Here is a 20,647-nt window from a genome sequence, read left to right as displayed (position 1 = left end):
ATATCGGTCTTGGTACACAATGTAACTACAGAAGAGTAAAGTTTTAAATAGGAAAAATATCGAAACTCTTTGGTCATTTTTGAGCGAGATGCTAACGGTCTAATCAGATTCAATGAACTATGCTAAGCTATGCTAAAAGTGGTACCGCCAGACCGGGAGATCGGCTGAATGGATTCGAAAACGGTAAAACTCAACTGTTTATCTCTAGGGGAGTTGGAAAATGAGCCTATTTTCAAAAAAGGTGGAGAGTTCCTTTAATAATTTCAGATATGTAACGCTGTTTTATCCATATCAAATTTAAAGTCAAAATTTAAAGTAACGGTTTCTGTTCTCAGTTCAACCCAGTGAATTTACCTGAAGTGTATTGCTCCGTTGGTCGGTTCTGAGAACGCGCACTGACAGAAGCATGCACTGGCTGCAACCTGCAGATATTTGGCCAATCACGAAAGTCGATTGCGCAACCAAATGAATACATCCCTGCATTAATATATATATTTTATTGCGCTATGTTTTTGTGCTGAATTCGTATCGCTTTCATAGGCTATTGAGTAAATAAAATAAAGAAATCCTTTTCATTTCCTTAAAAAAATCTAGCCAATTTGAACTGGAATGCCGATCCCCCCTCGAAATTCACTCCCCAGACTCCGTCCCCCCGCGTTATCCCCCATTTCCAGAGCTTGTTTAGGCGTTAGCGTTTCACCAGTTCAAAGTCGAAAATTAACACCGACGTTTGGTACAAATATTTCAAGTAATTTCTCTAAAACGATTTTAATCTGAGCTGTCTCTCAGGACTATGCAATGATGCGGGTCGTAGTGATTGTGCTTCTTGGAGTTCATCTAGCCTATGCTGGTGAGTAGGCATAGGTTATTTTAATTTTACAGTATAGTGCCAGAGTAAGCTTTCTCTTAACAAATAGTGCCACTCTATGATATTATTATATTCCCTTGAAAGAGACCTAAAAGAAGAATGCGTATCAATAGTACGCGTTTGTAATCTCGTGCAATATATTCGTCAAAATGGGTTTTGGCATGCGTATGATACGCATTTTTCGCGTGCATATGATACGCACTTTATGGCGTGTAATACGCACGAGCCCCACACCACGAACCCTATAAGACTACCAAGCGTATTATATACACGCCATAAAGTGCGTATCATATGCACGCGAAAGCTCATTTTGACGAGATTATATTCCACGAGATTACAAACGCGTACTACTGATACACATTCTCAAGTGAACGGGTTGGTTTCAGATACAGATCAGTTTCATTTCTAACCTGAGAAACGCTTTTTTGCCCAGAGACTTATGATGACCAACTTGCTAAACCCACAATAGGCTACTGATTGTTTTGTTCAAATAATAAATCTAAAAACAGCCTGTAACAGCAGAATAAATAATATATATATTTTTTTCATTTCTTTTTTAGTAGATCCACGGTTCTTGGGGGAAAAATTAACTCGGAGAATTTGACTGCAGTCTTTATGGCCACTAGATGGCAGTACAAGGGCACGAACAACCTTATTCTTGCCTCCGAAATAAGAATTTATAAAAATATATATCTTTCTGTAAAATAGTGGGATCAAAAACAAGTGGAAAAGGGTGTACTGCAAAGTATTTTTGGTGTTTTCATTACAATATTGCACAGTCTTCAAATAATACATTCAATAGGCTAAATGTCGTTCTTACATACATGTGAGATCTAATGCTCACACCTGTCTGTGTCAAATGTTCATTTACTGGGTCTAAATATGTTATTTGTTGTATATTGTAAGTACTCAGAGCTCATATGAACTAAAACAAAATTCCCTGCATATTCTAATAAAGTTTGGCTAATAAAGTTGTTTCTGACTAAATGCTTCTAATTCAAATATAGTAGACCTGCATCTTGCAAAAGATATTCCAATAACTGGCAAGATCCCATTAAATATACATTTAACATGTAACAATGTTTAATTTAAGAAGATGATTAAAATTTTTCTCTCTGTTTGTGTCTCTGTCCACAGGAACACACTCTCTGAAATACTTCTACACTGGTGCGTCTGGAGACATTGACTTCCCAGAGTTCACGGCGGTTGGTCTGGTGGATGATGGGCAGTTTATGTACTTTGACAGCAACATAAAGAAAGCTGTGCCAAAGACAGAGTGGATCAGACAGAATGAGGGAGAAGATTACTGGGACAGAGAGACTCAGGTCCTGATTGGCAGCCGTCAGGTCTTCAAATACAATATCCAGATTGCAAAGGAACGGTTTAACCAGTCAAAGGGTAAGTTGGAAACAAACCCACTTACACACACAAATGATCTAGAGATTTCTGTAGTATAATGTGTGTGTGTGTGTGTGTGTGTGTGTGAATGAATAGTGCATCACACATACAGTATAGTATACATAGTATGCAAAACACAGACTAATTTCTTTGTTACGAGACAACGAGAATGACTGATTTAGTCAGATTTAGTCCCCATCTGATTATCAGGTGTGCCTAACAGAGAAATATTAATGTACTATTAAACTAAGAAAATTATTCACAATATATAAGTTTTGAGTGTTATGCACTGAATGAATAGGGCAGTCTCAGCTTTTTAATGATATAATGATGTTCTCCAAACCGCCGTCGAGTTATAATCATTTAAATTGTGGCTGTCAACTTCTTTTTGTTGAGAAAATGGCCTCAAAGATTCCAAACAATTTTTAGTCATTTTTGGCAAAATTAGAGATTTATTCAAACTACAAACACTAAATTAAGACCAATAAATATATATATTTATAATTTTAGAAATATGCACTTCCCTAACTGATAATTTTGTACTGATGATGTAAACAATCTTCCAAATTACCTTAACCATCAGGTCCAGCAGCTAAACCAGCTCTAAACCAGCACTAACACATAAGCAAGCCTGATCTGGTCTGTAAATGTATGCAGGTCTAAGCTGGTCTTTCAGCAGGGCTTTCATACAGCTGAGTGCAGGAGATTGAGCTCTACTGAACACACATGCAAATAGTCTGTAATGCTTCAGTGTAATCATAGTATGAAATCAGTCACTATAGAGAACCTATATTTTACATTATCCAAAGATTCTTCCAAAATATGTTGTGACTTTCTGACTGACTGATGATTTTATTCAGACTATATGAACTGAGTTTTCATATAATATACATTCATCGTCTGTTTTCCTCAGGTGCGCACACAGTTCAGATAATGTACGGCTGTGAATGGGATGATCAGACTGGAGAAACAGATGGGTTCCGCCAGTACGGTTATGATGGAGAGGATTTTCTGTCTCTGGATTTGAAGGAGATGAGATGGATTTCCCCAGTACCACAAGGAGTCCCCACTGTACATAAGTGGAACAATGACAGAGCTGATCTTGAGGGCAGAAAACATTACCTCAGCACTGTGTGTATTGAGTGGCTGAAGAAGTATCTGGAGTATGGAAAGAGCAGCCTGCAGAAAACAGGTACATCAGTTCTTATCCAGCAGTGAACATGTGTTCCTAAACAATATTGTTCACTAGAAGAAGAAAAAAAATATTTATACATTTTGTCTCTTGATATTTAGATTATTTAAGCATTACAGATAATGTGGTCTTTGTGTTAATGAATAATAAAAATGTTCCTCAAATCAAGGATTGAATGGGAGGAACTTATTGCAAAGGATATAGAAACAGACCCTTATCTCAGGCCCTTTGTCCAGCTGTATTTCTATTATTTGTAATATATTGTATATACCTATAATTAATTATTCAGAGGTATGCTGGAGCTTGAGTGCAGTCTTGTGATCGAGCCCCTCCATTGAAAAAACAAATCAGTTTACCTTTTTCGTACTACTATTATTATTATAAAAATATGAATTCTTGTTTGGAACTGTAGCAACTCTCTTTTTCTTTCTCTCTCTCTCTCAGTTTCTCCTCAGGTGTCTCTGTTGCAGAAGGATCCCTCTTCTCCAGTGACGTGTCATGCTACAGGTTTTTACCCCAGTGGAGTAACAATTACCTGGATGAAAAATGGACAAGAGCATCATGAGGATGTGGATCTTGGTGAACTTCTTCCTAATGAGGACGGAACCTTCCAGAGGACGAGCACCATCAGAGTTACACCTGATGAGTGGAAGAAGAACGAGTTCAGCTGTGTGGTGGAACATCAGGGCAAGACCCTGACAGAGAAAAAGATCAGGGCGAACAATGGTAAGAGTGATAATATGTGCAGACCATAGAACTATTTATATTCATGTTTTATGTTTATGTTTTATTTTTTTAAATAAAATAACTAATAAAACAAGATAACTATTGCTAAATGCCAGTGGACCCTGAATCTGCCGATAAAGATGAAATGAAATAAATACCATTTAAACCATATAAACCACATGTGTTTATATTCTGTCATTTTTGGGTGATAGCATGTAATAAAGTATTTTTTACATTGTTACTGTATATTTTTTGAGTATCTGAACTCTATCAGAGTATTTTACTTTTGGGAAACTTCTATTTCCCTACATTCAAAAGCATTACTTATTAGTCCAGATAAATGATTCTTCCATTATTTCGAACTGAAGAAATCGAGACCCACTCCAAGATGTGATAGCGATGTCTGACTTGTGAACAAATCATTCTTTGTAGCCAATTCTTTTCAAATGATACTTTTAAATCTGTTCTCATATTGCTACACTGTAAAAAATTATTTTCATGATTTGTTATCACAACATTTTTTCTTTTGTCAAATCAACTTAGATAATTAATGTGGTTCAGATAACATAATATGCTGCATTTTTTGTTACATCTTTGTCATTTTCTCTTCCAGCCCCTGATGATTCCTCTAGTCAAAGAAGCAGGTGAGTGAACCACAACGATATATCTTTCTGTCATTTTAAAGACACAAGATGAAAATACTGAACTTGAAAAATAATGCTTAGCATCATTCAATAGGATGAACAGATTTGAATTGTTAATTTTTTGTTGTAGCTTCTGGCAGTGGCTCTGGAACTTCAAATCACAATGACCTAATATATGTAAGTGTGTTGTTATTATTCAGTACGACTGTCTTATGTGAAGTGAACCAAATGTAATGCTGTTCCTGTAATTTTAGGTCACAACGTGATTGAGAGAACTGATCCTGACAAATAATGTCCAGCCTTCTGCCATAGATCTCTCAGAGAGACGAACACAAACACATTCTCTTCCTCTCGTCTCTCTCTCTATAGAGGAGGAAACAATCGAAATATAGAAGATGTTTCCTAATTTGACTGTATTAGCAAAACAAGTTAGTTGTAAGGGTCCTTTGTTAGTTACTGAAAGACCCATGTGTTTACATTTGTGTACAATTGAGTACTGGTAAAGCATTTTATAAAATGTGTGTTAAAGTTTTTAATTAAAAGAGTAGAGTAGATACCTTGGCATACGGTATTGAATGTGGAAGGAAATGTGAAACCTGAGTGGAGGTCTCTGTATAAGCCACCACTAAAAAAAGGAAAGGAGATATACAGTAGTGACTTCTTCATTGTTTTTCATGGAGTGTGATAGACTGAAGCATTTATTTTTGGTTTTGCAAAAATTGTTCAATTCCTTTAACGAAGTGTTTTCCACGATAACCTTTATTTTTGGTTTTAAATTTGCTAAAAAGTAGAGTGTCACAGACACGCCAGGCTCCACCGCTCACCAATCACAACGCACTGACTCTCCAGAGTACTGATCACCCGCACCTGCACCTCATCATCACCGCAATCACCACCAGTATAAAGAGCACTCACACACACAGCCACATTGTCCGGTCTCGTTTGCATTACGTCTTACCTGAATGCTTACCTCAAGGACTCCAACCGAACTACTTACCTGTCTCCAGCGTCTCCATTTCTCCTCGTGTGATTCCTATCTGTGTGTGAGTGTTCCTGGTCTCCAGTGTCTAGTTTCTCCAGCGTCTTCCGAATCCACCCGTGTCTACAATCAACAAGGACAGTATCACTTCTCTGCACTCTCCACTTCATTCATTCCATCACATATCATTCACCTGCACAACTGTTTGCTCGTATTGGTATCAATAAACATCTCTACCTGTTATATCTGCCTCGGTCCCTTCTGTATTGTAACAGAAGACCGGACCATAACAGCAAGATACCAGCATGAGCCACCCGGACCCGTTTCAAGAGCTCGTGGACGCCCTACGCCGAGCACTCACCTCCAGTTCACCATCACCCGCTCCAGCGATCACGCCCGCAAACACCGTCTCCACTCCTTCACCGCCGGTTCACGCCAGTCCCATGGCCAAACCAGCACCCTACTCTGGCTCGGCGGAGGACTGCAGCGGATTCCTCCTGCAGTGCGCACTGGTCCTGGAGATGCAACCGCACCTCTACCCCACCGATACCACCAAGGTAGCGTTCATAATTTCTCACCTGCAAGGCAAAGTGCTGCAGTGGGCCGACTCCATCTGGTCCCAGAACAGTCCAGTCACACAATCCTATTCCAGTTTCGTCACTCATTTCCAGGAGGTCTTCGGAAGACCCACGTCTGATTCTTCGATCGGTGAGAAATTATATAACTTAAAACAAGGCTCCATGACTGTGAATGAGTATGCTTTGCAGTTTAGAACGCTAGCTGCCTCCAGTGGATGGAACGAACAGGCGTTAATTACCACCTTTCGTCAAGGTTTGGATCCTCATCTCGCTGCATACGAGGATTCCATCGGCCTCGAGCGCTTCATCCAGCTTTCCATCCGCTTCGCCACCCGTATGCAGTCGTGTATCGAAGAACACCAGGGCCAGTCGCTATTCAACACTCTCCTCCGTCGACCAGAGCCCGTCAGCCCTCCAGAACCAGCCAACGAGCCTATGCAAGTGGAAAACTCTCGTTTATCGTCTGCAGAGAGACAACGGCGGCTGACCCTGAATCTTTGTTTGTACTGTGGTTTACCTGGGCATGTACTCTCCTCATGCCCAACCCGTCCTCCGCGTCCCATGGTGAGTGCAATCCTTCCCTCCATGAATAAATTGAAACCACTCACCACTATTGTAAACCTTACTGCCGCTGATGTGTCTCTTCCAGTGGTGGCGCTCCTCGACTCAGGGTCAGCCGGCAACTTCATCTCCGGCGCCCTCTGCAGACAACTCAAGCTCAAGACCACGCCTTCTCCGACTATCTACCAGATCCACTCTGTAACGGGAAGACTTCTCACTAAGAAGCGTGTGAGTCGCTGTGCTGGCCCTCTCCAGCTGCGGATCGGCGTGTTGCACCAAGAGACCATCTATCTGCTGGTTCTGGAGGATTCCACCTCTGACGTGATCCTAGGGCGTCCCTGGTTGGAGCAACATAACCCTGTCATCTCCTGGGGCAGCGGCGAGATCCTGAAGTGGGGCGAAACCTGTTTCTCCTCCTGTATCTCCAGAGTTCCCGTTCCATTGCCTCCTCGCTCCGAAGAAATCTCCCTCTGCGCCACGTCCATCGAGAGCCCTGTGGAGAAACGCTCTGTTGAGATACCATCCTGTTACGCCCCCTTCAGCGACGTCTTCTGCCCGCAGCGAGCCTCCAAGCTGCCTCCTCATCGGCCATGGGACTGTGCTATTGATCTGCTTCCGGGTGAGCCAGTGCCCAGGGGAAGGATCTACCCCCTGTCCATCCCGGAGGAGAAGGCCATGGAGGAATACATCAAGGAAGCTCTAGACCAGGGATACATCCGTCCGTCTACTTCCCCTGCTGCTTCGAGCTTCTTTTTTGTGGCAAAGAAGGACGGAGGCTTGCGGCCCTGCATCGACTACCGTTCACTCAACAAAATAACAGTCAAGTTCCGTTATCCCCTTCCTCTCGTCCCAGCGGCCCTGGAACATCTCCGTGGTGCCACTGTGTTCACGAAGCTGGACCTCCGCAGCGCGTACAACCTCATCCGGATACGTGAGGGGGACGAGTGGAAGACCGCCTTCGTGACACCTACTGGCCACTACGAATATCTCGTTATGCCGTATGGCCTGGTCAACGCCCCCTCCGTATTCCAGGATTTCATCCACGAGGTGCTCCGGGAGTTCCTCCATCGATTTGTCCTGGTCTACATCGACGACATCCTGATATACTCCCGGAGCTTGGCCGAACATCGCCACCACGTTGCGGAGGTCCTCAAACAGCTCAGGAAATTCCACCTCTTCCTCAAAGCCGAGAAGTGCTCATTCCATCAGCCCTCCGTGCACTTCTTAGGCTACATCATTGACCACAGTGGCATCCGGATGGACGAGGGGAAGGTGGAAGTCATCAAGACCTGGCCCACTCCATCCACAGTCAAAGAACTCCAACGTTTCCTCGGATTTGCAAACTTCTATCGCCGGTTTATCAAAGATTACAGCTCCATCGCCCATCCACTCACCAACCTTCTCAAGAATAAGCCCAAGTCTCTGTCCTGGACTCCAGCTGCCACCAACGCCTTCGAAGCTCTGAAAGAAGCCTTCACCACCGCTCCCCTCCTCGTCCACCCTAACCCAGACCTGCCCTTCGTGGTAGAGGTGGACGCTTCCACCACCGGAGTGGGGGCGGTACTCTCCCAGCAGCAGGGGAATCCAAGTAGACTTCACCCATGCGCCTTCTCCCGCAAGCTCAACCCGGCGAAGGCCAATTACGACATTGGAAACCGCGAGCTGCTGGCCGTGAAGTTGGCCCTGGAAGAGTGGAGGCATTGGTTGGAGGGAGCCAAACACCCCTTCCTGGTTCTCACCGACTACAAGAATTTGGAATATCTCAAGGCTGCTAAGAGATTGAACCCACGACAAGCCCGTTGGGCTTTATTCTTCACCCGCTTTGACTTTTCTATCTCCTACCGACCAGGTTCCAAAAATGTTAAAGCGGATGCCCTCTCTCGACTCCATGCTCCTGACGAACCTCCAGAGGAACCAGAAACCATCCTCCCAAGATCCATCCTTGTAAGCCCCATCACCTGGTCGGAGGAGACTTTACCCTCCTCCAATGCCTCCACCAACGCTCCGTCGGGTTGTCCACCAGGCTTGCGCTACACCACCAGGACACAGCGCACTCCACTGATTCACTCTGCTCACACGTCACTTGGCACTGGCCACCCGGGGGTCAATGAAACCCTCTCGTTGCTCAAAGAATGCTTCTGGTGGCCCAACATGGCATCGGATGTCAGAAGGTACGTGCAGGGCTGTAGGGAGTGCGCCATCTCCAAGAGCCCACGCCATCTTCCATCCGGCAAGCTCCATCCTCTGCCCGTTCCCAATCGACCCTGGTCACACCTAGGAGTAGATTTTATCACCGACCTGCCAGTATCCGATGGTTTCACCTGCATCCTCGTCATCGTAGATCGTTTCTCCAAATCATGTCGTTTGATTCCCCTGAGGGGTTTACCCACTGCGATGGAGACAGCTGAACTGATGTTCAATCACGTGTTCAGATACTTCGGAATCCCCGAGGACATCGTCTCTGACAGGGGACCCCAATTCACCTCACGGGTGTGGAAGGCTTTCTTCTCGCTCCTAGGTGTGGCCGTCAGTCTCTCATCGGGCTACCATCCCCAATCGAACGGGCAGACGGAGAGGAAGATCCAGGAGATCGGCCGCTTCCTCCGTACCTTCTGTCACGGCCACCAGAACTCTTGGAGCCAGTACCTGGGTTGGGCCGAGTACGCGCAAAACTCCCTGCGTCAGCCATCTACTGGACTCACCACTTTTTAGTGCGTACTCGGTTTCCAACCCCCTCTGTTCCCATGGACCGGGGAACCATCAGACGTGCCAGCAGTGGATTACTGGTTCCGAGAGAGCGAGAGGGTCTGGGACTCAGCTCACCACCAACTACAGCGGGCCCTGCGCAGACGCAGGATGACAGCCGACCTTCGTCGTTCCAAAGCTCCCTCCTACCAACCGGGACAGAAGGTCTGGCTGTCAACACGGGACATCAGACTGCGTCTGCCCTGCAAAAAATTGAGTCCCAGATTCATTGGCCCATTCACCATCACCAAGCAGATCAACCCTGTCACTTACAGGGGGGGGGTACTGTCACAGACACGCCAGGCTCCACCGCTCACCAATCACAACGCACTGACTCTCCAGAGTACTGATCACCCACACCTGCACCTCATCATCACCGCAATCACCACCAGTATAAAGAGCACTCACACACACAGCCACATTGTCCGGTCTCGTTTGCATTACGTCTTGTAATCACTTGTAATCAAAGTATCACTTCTCTGCACTCTCCACTTCATTCATTCCATCACATATCATTCACCTGCACAACTGTTTGCTCGTGTTGGTATCAATAAACATCTCTACTTGTTATATCTGCCTCGGTCCCTTCTGTATTGTAACATAGAGTTGCATTTGTCAGTTGTTGAATTTTATTTTAGGACAGGCCAAACTAGCATGTATGTGAGCAGGAAAAATAAGATTGAAAGGTTGTCGGGGGAGGATGTATTGTTAATGTTTATAAATATGGTAAAAGCAAGAGTATTAATTGATTTTTATTTTTATAAGTCAATGAAAGATCTGTTAACATTTGAGATGAAGTGGTTTGTAAATGGATTTTTGTGCTTTGTTGTTGATGAAGAGCTGTTTTTTACTCATTTGTTGTAACTTTTTTTTCTTCTTTTGATGATTTCTTTGGCACTTATGTGGTAATTGGATAGTTTTTTTTTTTTTTAGAAAAAAATGTATTACTGATGTATGATTTATTATAATAAAATGAATTTTTAAAATTTTCTCAAGTTGAAGTTGCTTTCTTTGTTGCTTTCTCACGTCATTTAGAGTAAAGAATGAAAAATTCAGTGCTGCAAATTGTGGAAAAAATATTTCCCTTGCAGTGATGTACTTGGGACAGACAAGAAGAAAGTGTTTCTTATCCTCTATTTGATTCAAATCACAGTGTCTGCATATTCTCTGTTCTCTTGGTATCCAGCAGTTTTTATGTCTTCCTTTCTCTATTTCTAAGTCATGGTCACTGAGTCGATATTTTGAAAGAATTTGTCTTTATTTTAATGGTTTAATTGAGAAGTAATTTGCCAGTTTGGTGGTTCTGTTTTAGGCAGAATAACACTTTGAGTTCAGTTTGGAGGTCAAATTAGTTTTTTAATTTTTTTATCATAATTATACTTTAGATGTTTGTCAGTCTCTTTATAAATGTCAAGTTGTGGTTGGAGTCAGACAGCTTGAGTTTCATTAATTAGTTTAAGCGTGTGTATATTTAGAGGATGAGACACTGTGGGGGTTTCATTGGCAAGGAGGGCTTTATATTTATTAGATTCAATATCAGATTGGCTGAGGTGATGCCCAAATTAAACAGCTCTTGTTTGTATTTCCATTTTTAAGGGGTATAAGCCCAACCCCTGTGATGGACTGGCCATCTGTCCAGAGTTTTTCCTTGCCTATGGCCTGAGATGCTGGGATAGGTTCCTGCATCCCTATGACTCTAAACAGGAGTAAACAGTTTGGGAAATGGGTGTATTATTTTAAAGTCTGGATTTTCGTAAATTGTGATTTTCCTCCTGCATGAAATCTGTTCTGTAAATTCATTTCTGCTTTTTCACCTTTTAGATCATTTAATATGGTAAAACTGTTATTATGATATTATGATGCCTACTTATTATGTATTGCTATTAGTTTATAAAGTATAAACTAAATATTGTATATGTGTCTCTTGTTATTTTTGATCATTATGGTTTCTCTGCTGTAAAATATATTTGTTTTGGATTCTACAATTTTTCATGATAGTATAGTTTATCTTTCACGCATCAATTCTGTAGACAAATTAAATAGCAATTTGTTGTAACAGTAATGATGTCACTGCTTCTTCTAAACCATTTAGTACATTTTACTCAGAGTAAACAGAACATCTTATCTCACACATCTCATCAGTTTATATGATGTGTAGTGTAGTTTATCAGGAGAGCACTTTAATAATGAGATGTGAATTTGGGTTGTGCATTTCGCAACTTTCCCTGTTGCTTAAAAACAATCATTTTCACATTTTTATTAAACTTTCTTCATTTAAATTTACTCTTAAGTCAAATGTAAACATTCACTTCGAATTCCTCACAAATTCATCAAAAATATAGTGGAATAGTCCAATCTCACCTAAAAACAGGGGTGTTTGGATGAATCTATGTGCTGAAGATGGGTCTTTTCACAAGTTCCTTTTCAATGTTACTGCACCCTATTCAGATTTCAGGAGCAGAAGCAGGTTTACTGCTGTCTAGGGAGACAAACAATAAGCAGACAGACTCGTTTTAGATGACATCAATGAAATATGAAACTGTTAATAGTACAGCAAATATGTTTTTACCTTGTCCTTTAACTCAGAGTCACTGGAGTATATGAAAAAAAAATTAGATACAAATAAAAGACTTTATCTTCCCTTTTATACATTTATATATGTAAAGCATCTTGTATGACAACCCCAGCTGTAGTCTATATATACAACAATATGGTCAGTGAGGATACTGACTACAATATTTAAAAATCTATGCATTATAATTTTTTTTTTTTTTTTACTATAGAGCAGAACAGATCATTCTAATGCCAGCTCAATTGTAAAGAGCTCTTCAGTGATGTAGTGATCAGACTGAACTGACTCACCAGAAGGGCTGAATGTCCAGGAAAGAAACTTTATCATGCTGTAAAGCAGCAGAGCTACAGCGACCATCGCCATAGAGTCCTCAATAGAAGGAGCGCTGACACCTGATGGGAACAAAATATACAATCAAGACTTACAGAACATTCTGACTGATATAAATATTCATAAATATTCATCCAAAAGATGCAAATAGAACATGCACTGAAATCTAAAAAATAAAATAACAGAAGCAACACAGTAGTGGTGTTTCGATACCAATAACCATTTCTGAATTTATCAGTTGACTGAATAATTCACTTGTAAAGACAATCAGTTGTCACCACCTACTGGAGTAAACCTAACCTACAGGAAGAGTCACTGAAAAATCCTCACGCGGAGTCACAGCTAATACCCAAACTGACAGTCTGTCTGGAACAATAACACACAAGTGGAGTGATTCAAACAGTGTGTGTATATATATATATATATATATATATCTATATATCATCTTCCCCAGAAAAGTATAGAAAACTCTAATTATGTATCAATGACCGTATAACTCACCAATCACATTGAGTGTAGCAGTGGCTCGTCGTGTTCCTCCGTCATGTTTGGCTACACAGGAGAAGGGTAGATGGAGAGAGATGGAGGCTCTGGAAAGAAAACAGGCAGTGGTTATTATTCTTTATATAACTGTAGTTTAATATAACAAATACTGTTGATAAACTAGCTGGCTGAAACATCATATCCATAATAAGTTATCCAAATTTGACTTGGCTATGGCAGGATCAGAGTATTCAATCATCTCACCAACTATCTCCAGGTCCACGGCTACCTGAGCCAGCAGGTGTGGAAGATACACTGTGCAGACGTAAGTTCCTGAGTGTCTCACTCGAGATTCTTCCAGAATCAGGGATGCATTTCCTGTTTCATAGAGGCCTGTGATGTCAATATCAGCTCCGGTCTCTGACGTCTCTGCAAACCGATCGTTCTTGCCATCGTAAGCGAGGACCAGCCGTCCCTCACCCCGAAACTGATAACGCCACTCGACAGAGAATCCAGAGCCGTGAACTGGAGAAGACGGGTCGACCCAGAACCCACAGTCTAACAGAACCGGTTCTCCTAGTCTAGAGCGGACCACAGGAGTTTTACTGGACACACTGAGAATGACTTGAGAAAGAGATAAATAGAAAGCTTAAGTGAGCAAAGTACAATAAAAATAACTATTATTATTAATTATATAATATGCTATCAATATCTTTTCTGCAACATCTAAGAAACTTGGGCTCTTTACCTTTTTTTGGTTCTTTAGAAGCTGAAGGTGCTCTCATAATATTGGACAATGTCAGCTGCTCGTCAAGCCCTTGTGCTGCCACTGAAAACCAATCAGCTTGCAGGTAGACTGGACTTTGGGCGGAGTCAGTGAGAGCAGATGTCCATCTGACCATGGAGGCGTGAGGCATGAAAGGGTTAATCTCACACTTTGCTTTGTTCACAGAGCCTTTGGGTGGGTTCAGAGTGGGACTACAGAACGTTCCAGCTGGATCTGGAGGAAGACAGTCAATTAATAAAGTGTAGCTATCATCTAATTGTTGTTTTATTTACACTCAATAACAGGTAGCATTACACTATGATATCTGTAGCTGAAGTGTTGGATCTGGTTGGTGAAGAAAAGGGATTTAATACAGCATTTTTAAATTGCCAGGCTGTATCACACTACTTTTCTATAAACATTACAATAGATACAGATCACAAAGTGAACACAACAGATTCTCTATGACTTGAGGATGGACATTGTGAGTTATAATAACAGATTATATAGTCCACAAATCTTTTTAAAATCACGTGCTGCATTGACACTGACCAGTCACAGTAAATCCTGGACGGGCTGATGTCTGCAGGAGGATGAAGTTCAGACATGGTCTCTTCACTGTAGGCTTCAGTTCTGATGAACATTAGAGATTTCTCTTGACTCATTGGTACTGAGAAACCTCCTCCATGACCGGGCTTCTCCTGGACAAACCAGCACTCCAGAACCGGACATCCGGAACCGGAAGCTGAAAGATAAGAGACATTATGAGAATTGTGTTTATTGATCACACACATACCTTAATGCATTAAGGATCAAGTGGTCTCGATTACCAAAACCTACCACCACAAAACAATGTAAATGCGATGATAGATATCTTAAGAATCGTCGAAATCTCAGACATTGTCGTTTTTCTTGTTAAAATGAGAACTGTATGTAGACGTGCTGTTTGGTTTGTTAAAGGTCAGATTTTCCCAAAATTTCAGTGCAGCTTACAGTACTTCACTTTCAGTTTGTTTACAGCGCATATGCGTAGCCTATTGACTGCTGTTTATTTTGCGCCAAAATATAATTCAGGCCATTCATGTAAATAATCTAATACACATTATTAATAACATCATGCAAAGGCCTTGTGAACCTCTCAGATTATAAAATAACTAAAATCATAAATTTCTCTAGTCTAACACACGAAAATTTTGGCATTTATAGTAGCTATTAGTCTCCACTAAGTGGCGCTCTCAGCCAACAATAGTATTCCTAACGCGCCATTCTGTGGATAAGAAGCTGATGGTTTTGCCATGATATCACGTGGTTTCTCGGAAGCGAGTGCATTTAAGGACACGGGGAGTACCATCTCTTATTGTAGTATGGTAACAACAGATACCCAATCCTGTGTATAACCTGTGTAGTTGTATCCAACATATTTATCTGCATATTCATTTTTCAATGTATCTTTTTCCAGTAGCCCTATTGAAGTTTGTGCAGTTTGTGTAACATTCTCACAACAAGTTGATGGATTTATACAAAAAAAAATCTGAGTGTAATTTTGTTGGTGTGTCACATTGGAGAATGTTTACTTGGTCTGTCTCTTGGCAAAACTTTGTGCCTTGTATAAAATGGAGGGTTTGAGTTCTTATACGTTCAGAACTCATAAGTCTTCACAGACATTTTTATGTTTAATCATGGATAATGAATAAAAATGTCTCAGTAAAGCACATTGTATCTTCCATGATGGAATAATTAGCTGTCTCAAGCTGCTTCATTACAAACATTTTTGTAATTGTTTGTATAAAAATGCAGTTAGATACCGTTGTAAATCAGATGCTTTTGTAATTCTAATGCATCAAGATCTGGTCCTTTTATGCTCCATACAGGCCAGCTTCACAGCATGAAATGATTAACTCATAAAACCCTAAAGCAGGTTAATGAATTAAGAGTCACATCTAATTGTTGTTATTGAATTTCCTCCCAGATTTATATTTTTTGTATGTGCTGGTCAACAAAAGTTGTATAGTATGTAGCCTAAAAAAAAGTTTAATTGTTGTTTACACAACATGCTAAAGAAAAAAAACATCACAATACTGGAATTGTAGTTTGGAGGACAAAATTCATTAAAAAAATACTCTAATTTAAGAGGGTTTCAAACTTGATGTTTAAATTTGTTCACATTTTGTTGCGTGCTAAAACGTTTAACATAGTGACCTAAAGTGAGCTGACACTATAGGTTGCGCTTGAATGTTTGATTGACTTTATCAACTCACTGAGACTTATAGATAATAAACAGAATAGTCGAAGTGTTGCATTAAATCAGCTTCAGTTTGAAAAACAAAACAAGCTTAAAATTATATTTTCAAAAATTACAGTAGAGTAATATCAAGCATCTGTATCTCATAAAGATGTTAAGAAGGATGGGATTGAAACACATTTGATCGACCACTTTGGGAGGATATGTTTGCCTCAATGATTTTAAGTGCCTTAAAATACTGTATTTTGTTTTCACTTTCGCATACAACCCAGTGTATGAAACTCATCTTAGAGACTGATGACGTCGAGTCTCTCTAGAATATCTATTGGCTGTCGCTCCAAGAGCTATATATGTGTTCTCGCAGGGACATTTCGACAGTTCGCAGACAGACATTGAGGAGTCTTTAACAAGACTGTCTAATTCCTGTAGAACGTTTGTCTTTAATAAAAAAAAGTAAAGATGCAGTCCGTAGCTCTTCTTCTCATCGGGATACAGCTCGTTTATGCTGGTGAGTAGATGGCTTGACGGTTTACGTTGCAATTCCATGATTTCTTCCATAAAGTTAATTACATTGACGCCGCTTATTTGTACAATTTAAATCTAAGTTTTAATGTTGCGATTTTCACTGATTTAAAATTAATCCTTAAAAGATTCAAAAAATCACGAATCAATAAAAGCAGTAATTATAGGCTAAAAAGAATTTATAAATGAAATATCAATCTATCAATAGGCCTAAATGGTTCAAATTAAAAAAGGATTTAAAAACAACATAAAACACTCAATAAATACATCATTTAAAAATACATTAATGAATTCATAAATTAATAGTGGAATTTCAAACTGTATTTGAAAATGCAATTTTAAAAGAGAAATAAGTAATTGGATTTAGAAATTGAATTACAAATATAGGTTTTAATTGGCCTTTAAAAGGGGCAATTACTTTACCCATTTACATTTCTATTTCCATTTCGCTGTTTTTCCTTTTTCTATTAGCTATTTAGCCTTCTATTTAGCCTTTCCTTGACACTTTGGGCCTTTCACTGGTGAAATGCGGTAACACAATGCAAATTAACTATGGAGGGATGGATGTAACAAGCTCTCTGGCTATCACCTGGCAGTGACACTTGTGGTTCTCCATAGACTGTGAGCATTTGTAACTTAAATATTAAATAATAGGCCTAATAGAAATAGAAACCATGCACTGGTTGCTTTTTTAATGCGTATACGAATTTATTGTGTAATAGACTATTCTAGGCCTATATGTACAGATTTAATGTAGGCCTATATAGCAATAAATAATTGATTACTCACAACTTTTTCTGCTGATAAACATGTTTTAGTACAGGCATCATTGAGGTTAATTAGTAGAGAAAATTTCAGTTTCTAATGGCCTGAAGTTGTTCACGTAGTCCACTGTAGGAGTGGACGTCCTTACCTAAAATGCATTGGACTTGAGTTTCTAACATTTCAGCTTGAGCAGTTTGAGAGTCCTACACTCGGGTCATACACTTCTTAAATGAAGGCGGATACTACTGTAGACATAACTTGGTTTTTCTTTTTTTCCTTCATGTGTAGGGCAAGAGCTGGTAAGATTTCATTATCACGTAATGTTTTGTACATTATTTATTTTTAGGTTTGCAAACAATATATTTACAGATAATAATAATAATAATTTTTCCTTTTCCCCTTTATTTTTATTTCACGCGGTATGCTGTTCGAATGTAATTGGCATCATATGACAGATCCATTATTGTATATCTCCTTTTTTTATTATTTCTGTACTTAGATTTGCCTTCAGTATTATAGGGTATTATATTAAATATCTAAACATTTTATTTTAAATACATTAAAATAATAATAATAAAAAATTTTTTTAAATACTTTATTCGGTATGTTGTTTCACAATAAGGATAACTCTACATTTTTTGGAGTAATAGAGGTACATTAATTGTAATCTTTAAAGTGTTACAGTTTACAGTACAATTGTTTGTCCTCAGTCGCTTTGGTACCTCTCTCAAATCATCCTTATAATTTTGTAAACCCTTTATCAAAACAATTCATACATATACAGCTCAATACAATAGATTACCTGCAAAAGCCTGTAACTTGCTCAAAATCCTTAGTTTATCTCTCCAAAGTAAATGTTTATGTCATTAAATATATCAGTATCATCAGAATGACAAGTTCTTGTGTCATTTATCACAAACAAGATCATAATGCTTAGCCATGTTGTCAATATAACCGTGTACTCTGTCAATATTTCCTTGTTAAAAATATGGCTATGGTTTGGATGACAATGATTGAAAATGCACAAGGCTGCACTTTTTCTGTATGGTTTGTATCAGTTTCAACAGGACAAAGTTACACAACCATTTTAACTGTAAATGGGATATTGACTTAAAGAGATTGGACAGAATTCACATGTACTGTTGGTCTGCCATTATGGTACAATGTCATTGTGATGCAGTAAAGAAAAAGACAAAAACTATTTTAAAGCTCAAAGGGAAAAAAATACGAAATTAGAAAGATAAAAATAATATGGGGAATTACAGTGCGGTCTTTTTAGAGGCCACAGATTCTCATCCACAAAACAAAACAGATATTTTATCTTGCAATGCAGCTTGGAAATAATTTGGGAATATTATATCAACCACATTCCCCTTCATTAGTAAAAAGTCAAGATTCACCAGGAATTTATCAATTCAGGACACATTTACAAAAATGTGTAATAGAAATGCATAGAAAATATTCTTGACAAATTATGACAACTGGTTTAACCATTTTGCATTTATTGACTTTTATCATGTGCACTGATGCACTGATGGTGTGGAGGTTGAACTCCAGACTATGTTTTTTGCTGTTGACACTAGAGGGTAGTGCGGGATATATTAACATTTATTATTAGTGTCGAAAACACTTTGGGTTGTATCAGGCAATTCACAGAAAAAAGAAGTTTAAGTTTACACAATAAAAGTAATTCTGCCATCAGATCTGCAAAGATGTCTCTACCAAATTATCTTTCAATGATAGAGAGTGAAGGTAATCTCAATTATCATTGTCATTATTGAGGCATTGTGTTTTTCTTGTTTGATTCATTTTTCTTTCAGGAAAACATTCCCTCCAATACTTCTACACAGCAACATCAGGCTTACCAAATTTTCCACAGTTTGTGTCAGTAGGGCTTGTAGATGAACAGCCTTTCACATATTATGACAGTAACATTCGCAGAGAGACTCCCAGGCAAGACTGGATGGCTAAATCTGAGGGAGACGACTACTGGGAGCGACAGACTCAGATCCTGACTGGCACAGAGCAGAGCTTCAAGAACAACATCAATGTTGTCAAAGAACGCTTTAATCAGACTGGAGGTGAGCACTGCTGTATGATATTAGAAATATAAGTAAAAAATACAAATAAATCAATAAATGAAGGGATGTAATTTCAGAGAGGAGTATTGATTAGGCTACTATACAAGATTTGCATTAACATTCTTTTACTGCTCTGACCTTTTACAAACTTATAATATTTCTTTACTTTAACTTATAACAAATTTATTTGTGCCTTTTTGTGCATTACTTTTCTGCACATAAGCTGCATTATTTTTAGAGGCATCTGGGGTGAACACAAAAGATTTTACTTGAAACATTACATGTTTATTAAATTTTGGTATTCTAGGCCTTGCAGTTACACTCCACTTGTTACAGGAAGTATATTATTATTCAAACTTTGAGGTTGTTAATACAGAAAGTTCTGTATATATATACAGAGCTGCAGATTAAAGTGTCATGAAAGTTGCACTGAATTAGGGGAGTTTTGATATGTATGTTTACACAGGTAGACAGATATGTACTTAGGGCCTGTCCTAGGAGATCTGTGATACTAAGAGAGCTATCCATTAGAATTACCATTGATCTCATTAGTAGTTGCAAGTTTGGAAAGATGTTTGGCACGTGTTGCTTGTCAAATGCATGTTTTAATCCACATTATAACGTTATATCCTGGCTCAGATGCCAGGAGTTTATGGAGACTCATATTTTTACTATCATAGCCATTAACAGATAAGTGATAATGTTTACATAGCTGAGACATATCATGAGCTCAGGGACGGTCGTTCTTCTGTCCTGCAGAGTTTTGCTCCGGCCCAACTCACCTTCCTTCACGTAGCTTTAGTAATCCTGAAGACATTCAAGTGTGTTTGATCAGGGTTGTAGCTAAATTGTGCAGGACAGCTGCTGCTGCACTCCAGGACCAGCTGGTACACTATTGTGAAAACAATGGCGGCGCCGTGGGTGGAAACATACAGATTCAGGGGGCGGTAATATTATAATAAGTTCCCCTTCCTACGTCACAAGGGGTGCAAAATCTGAGCGATTTACTGCTGATTTACTCTGTTACTGCGGTAAAATCACTCTTCAACAGTGAGAAGAGTCTTAATAAGTATGATATCCTATTTAAGATTATAAATTTTTTATATACTTTATTATATCTTTCAGTTCAAGCACATTTAATACAGTTATACAAACGAACATTTCCTTTAAAGGCATAATATTTTTTACCGATAGT

The 20,647-nt window shown here is 39.6% G+C and overlaps 3 protein-coding genes across 42 annotated transcripts in view; 1 reads left to right on the top strand and 2 right to left on the bottom strand.

The window, feature by feature from the left end:
- The window catches only part of LOC127501178 (tapasin), a 47,321-nt gene extending 33,313 nt beyond the window's left edge, over positions 1 to 14,008 (bottom strand). Inside the window, exons 1-2 of the mRNA XM_051873061.1 lie at positions 13,831 to 14,008; positions 13,341 to 13,703 (exon numbers count right to left, since the gene is read on the bottom strand). Of these exons, the coding sequence (XP_051729021.1) occupies positions 13,341 to 13,703; positions 13,831 to 13,993 (526 nt within the window). The 5' untranslated portion in view covers positions 13,994 to 14,008. The remainder of the gene's footprint in view (positions 1 to 13,340; positions 13,704 to 13,830) is intronic.
- LOC127501176 (major histocompatibility complex class I-related gene protein) overlaps positions 1 to 20,647 on the top strand; it is a 128,712-nt gene that overhangs the window by 48,753 nt on the left and 59,312 nt on the right. For 2 of the 36 annotated variants that reach the window (XM_051873047.1, XM_051873044.1), the window contains exons 1-3: positions 600 to 850; positions 2,006 to 2,266; positions 3,180 to 3,458. The exons of 24 other annotated variants lie outside the window; for them this stretch is intronic. In XM_051873047.1, the coding sequence (XP_051729007.1) occupies positions 799 to 850; positions 2,006 to 2,266; positions 3,180 to 3,458 (592 nt within the window). In that variant the 5' untranslated portion in view covers positions 600 to 798. Of the gene's footprint in view, positions 1 to 598; positions 851 to 2,005; positions 2,267 to 3,179; positions 3,459 to 3,902; positions 4,185 to 16,437; positions 16,593 to 19,191; positions 19,453 to 20,647 lie in introns of those variants that run through there. 10 more of the 36 variants (XM_051873045.1, XM_051873046.1, XM_051873049.1 and 7 more) reach the window with 10 other exon arrangements.
- The window catches only part of LOC127501173 (tapasin-like), a 70,798-nt gene continuing 62,271 nt past the window's right edge, over positions 12,121 to 20,647 (bottom strand). The window contains exons 6-7 of one of the 5 annotated variants that reach the window (XM_051873026.1): positions 12,554 to 12,655; positions 12,121 to 12,170 (exon numbers count right to left, since the gene is read on the bottom strand). In XM_051873026.1, coding sequence (XP_051728986.1) covers positions 12,136 to 12,170; positions 12,554 to 12,655 — 137 coding nt within the window. In that variant the 3' untranslated portion in view covers positions 12,121 to 12,135. Of the gene's footprint in view, positions 12,171 to 12,260; positions 12,283 to 12,451; positions 12,656 to 20,647 lie in introns of those variants that run through there. The other 4 variants (XM_051873029.1, XM_051873027.1, XM_051873030.1 and 1 more) reach the window with 4 other exon arrangements.

Source organism: Ctenopharyngodon idella, chromosome 19 (genome assembly GCF_019924925.1).
Source record: "Ctenopharyngodon idella isolate HZGC_01 chromosome 19, HZGC01, whole genome shotgun sequence".
Classification (NCBI taxonomy): Eukaryota; Metazoa; Chordata; class Actinopteri; order Cypriniformes; family Xenocyprididae; genus Ctenopharyngodon; species Ctenopharyngodon idella.
This window is presented reverse-complemented; position numbering and strand designations above follow the sequence as displayed.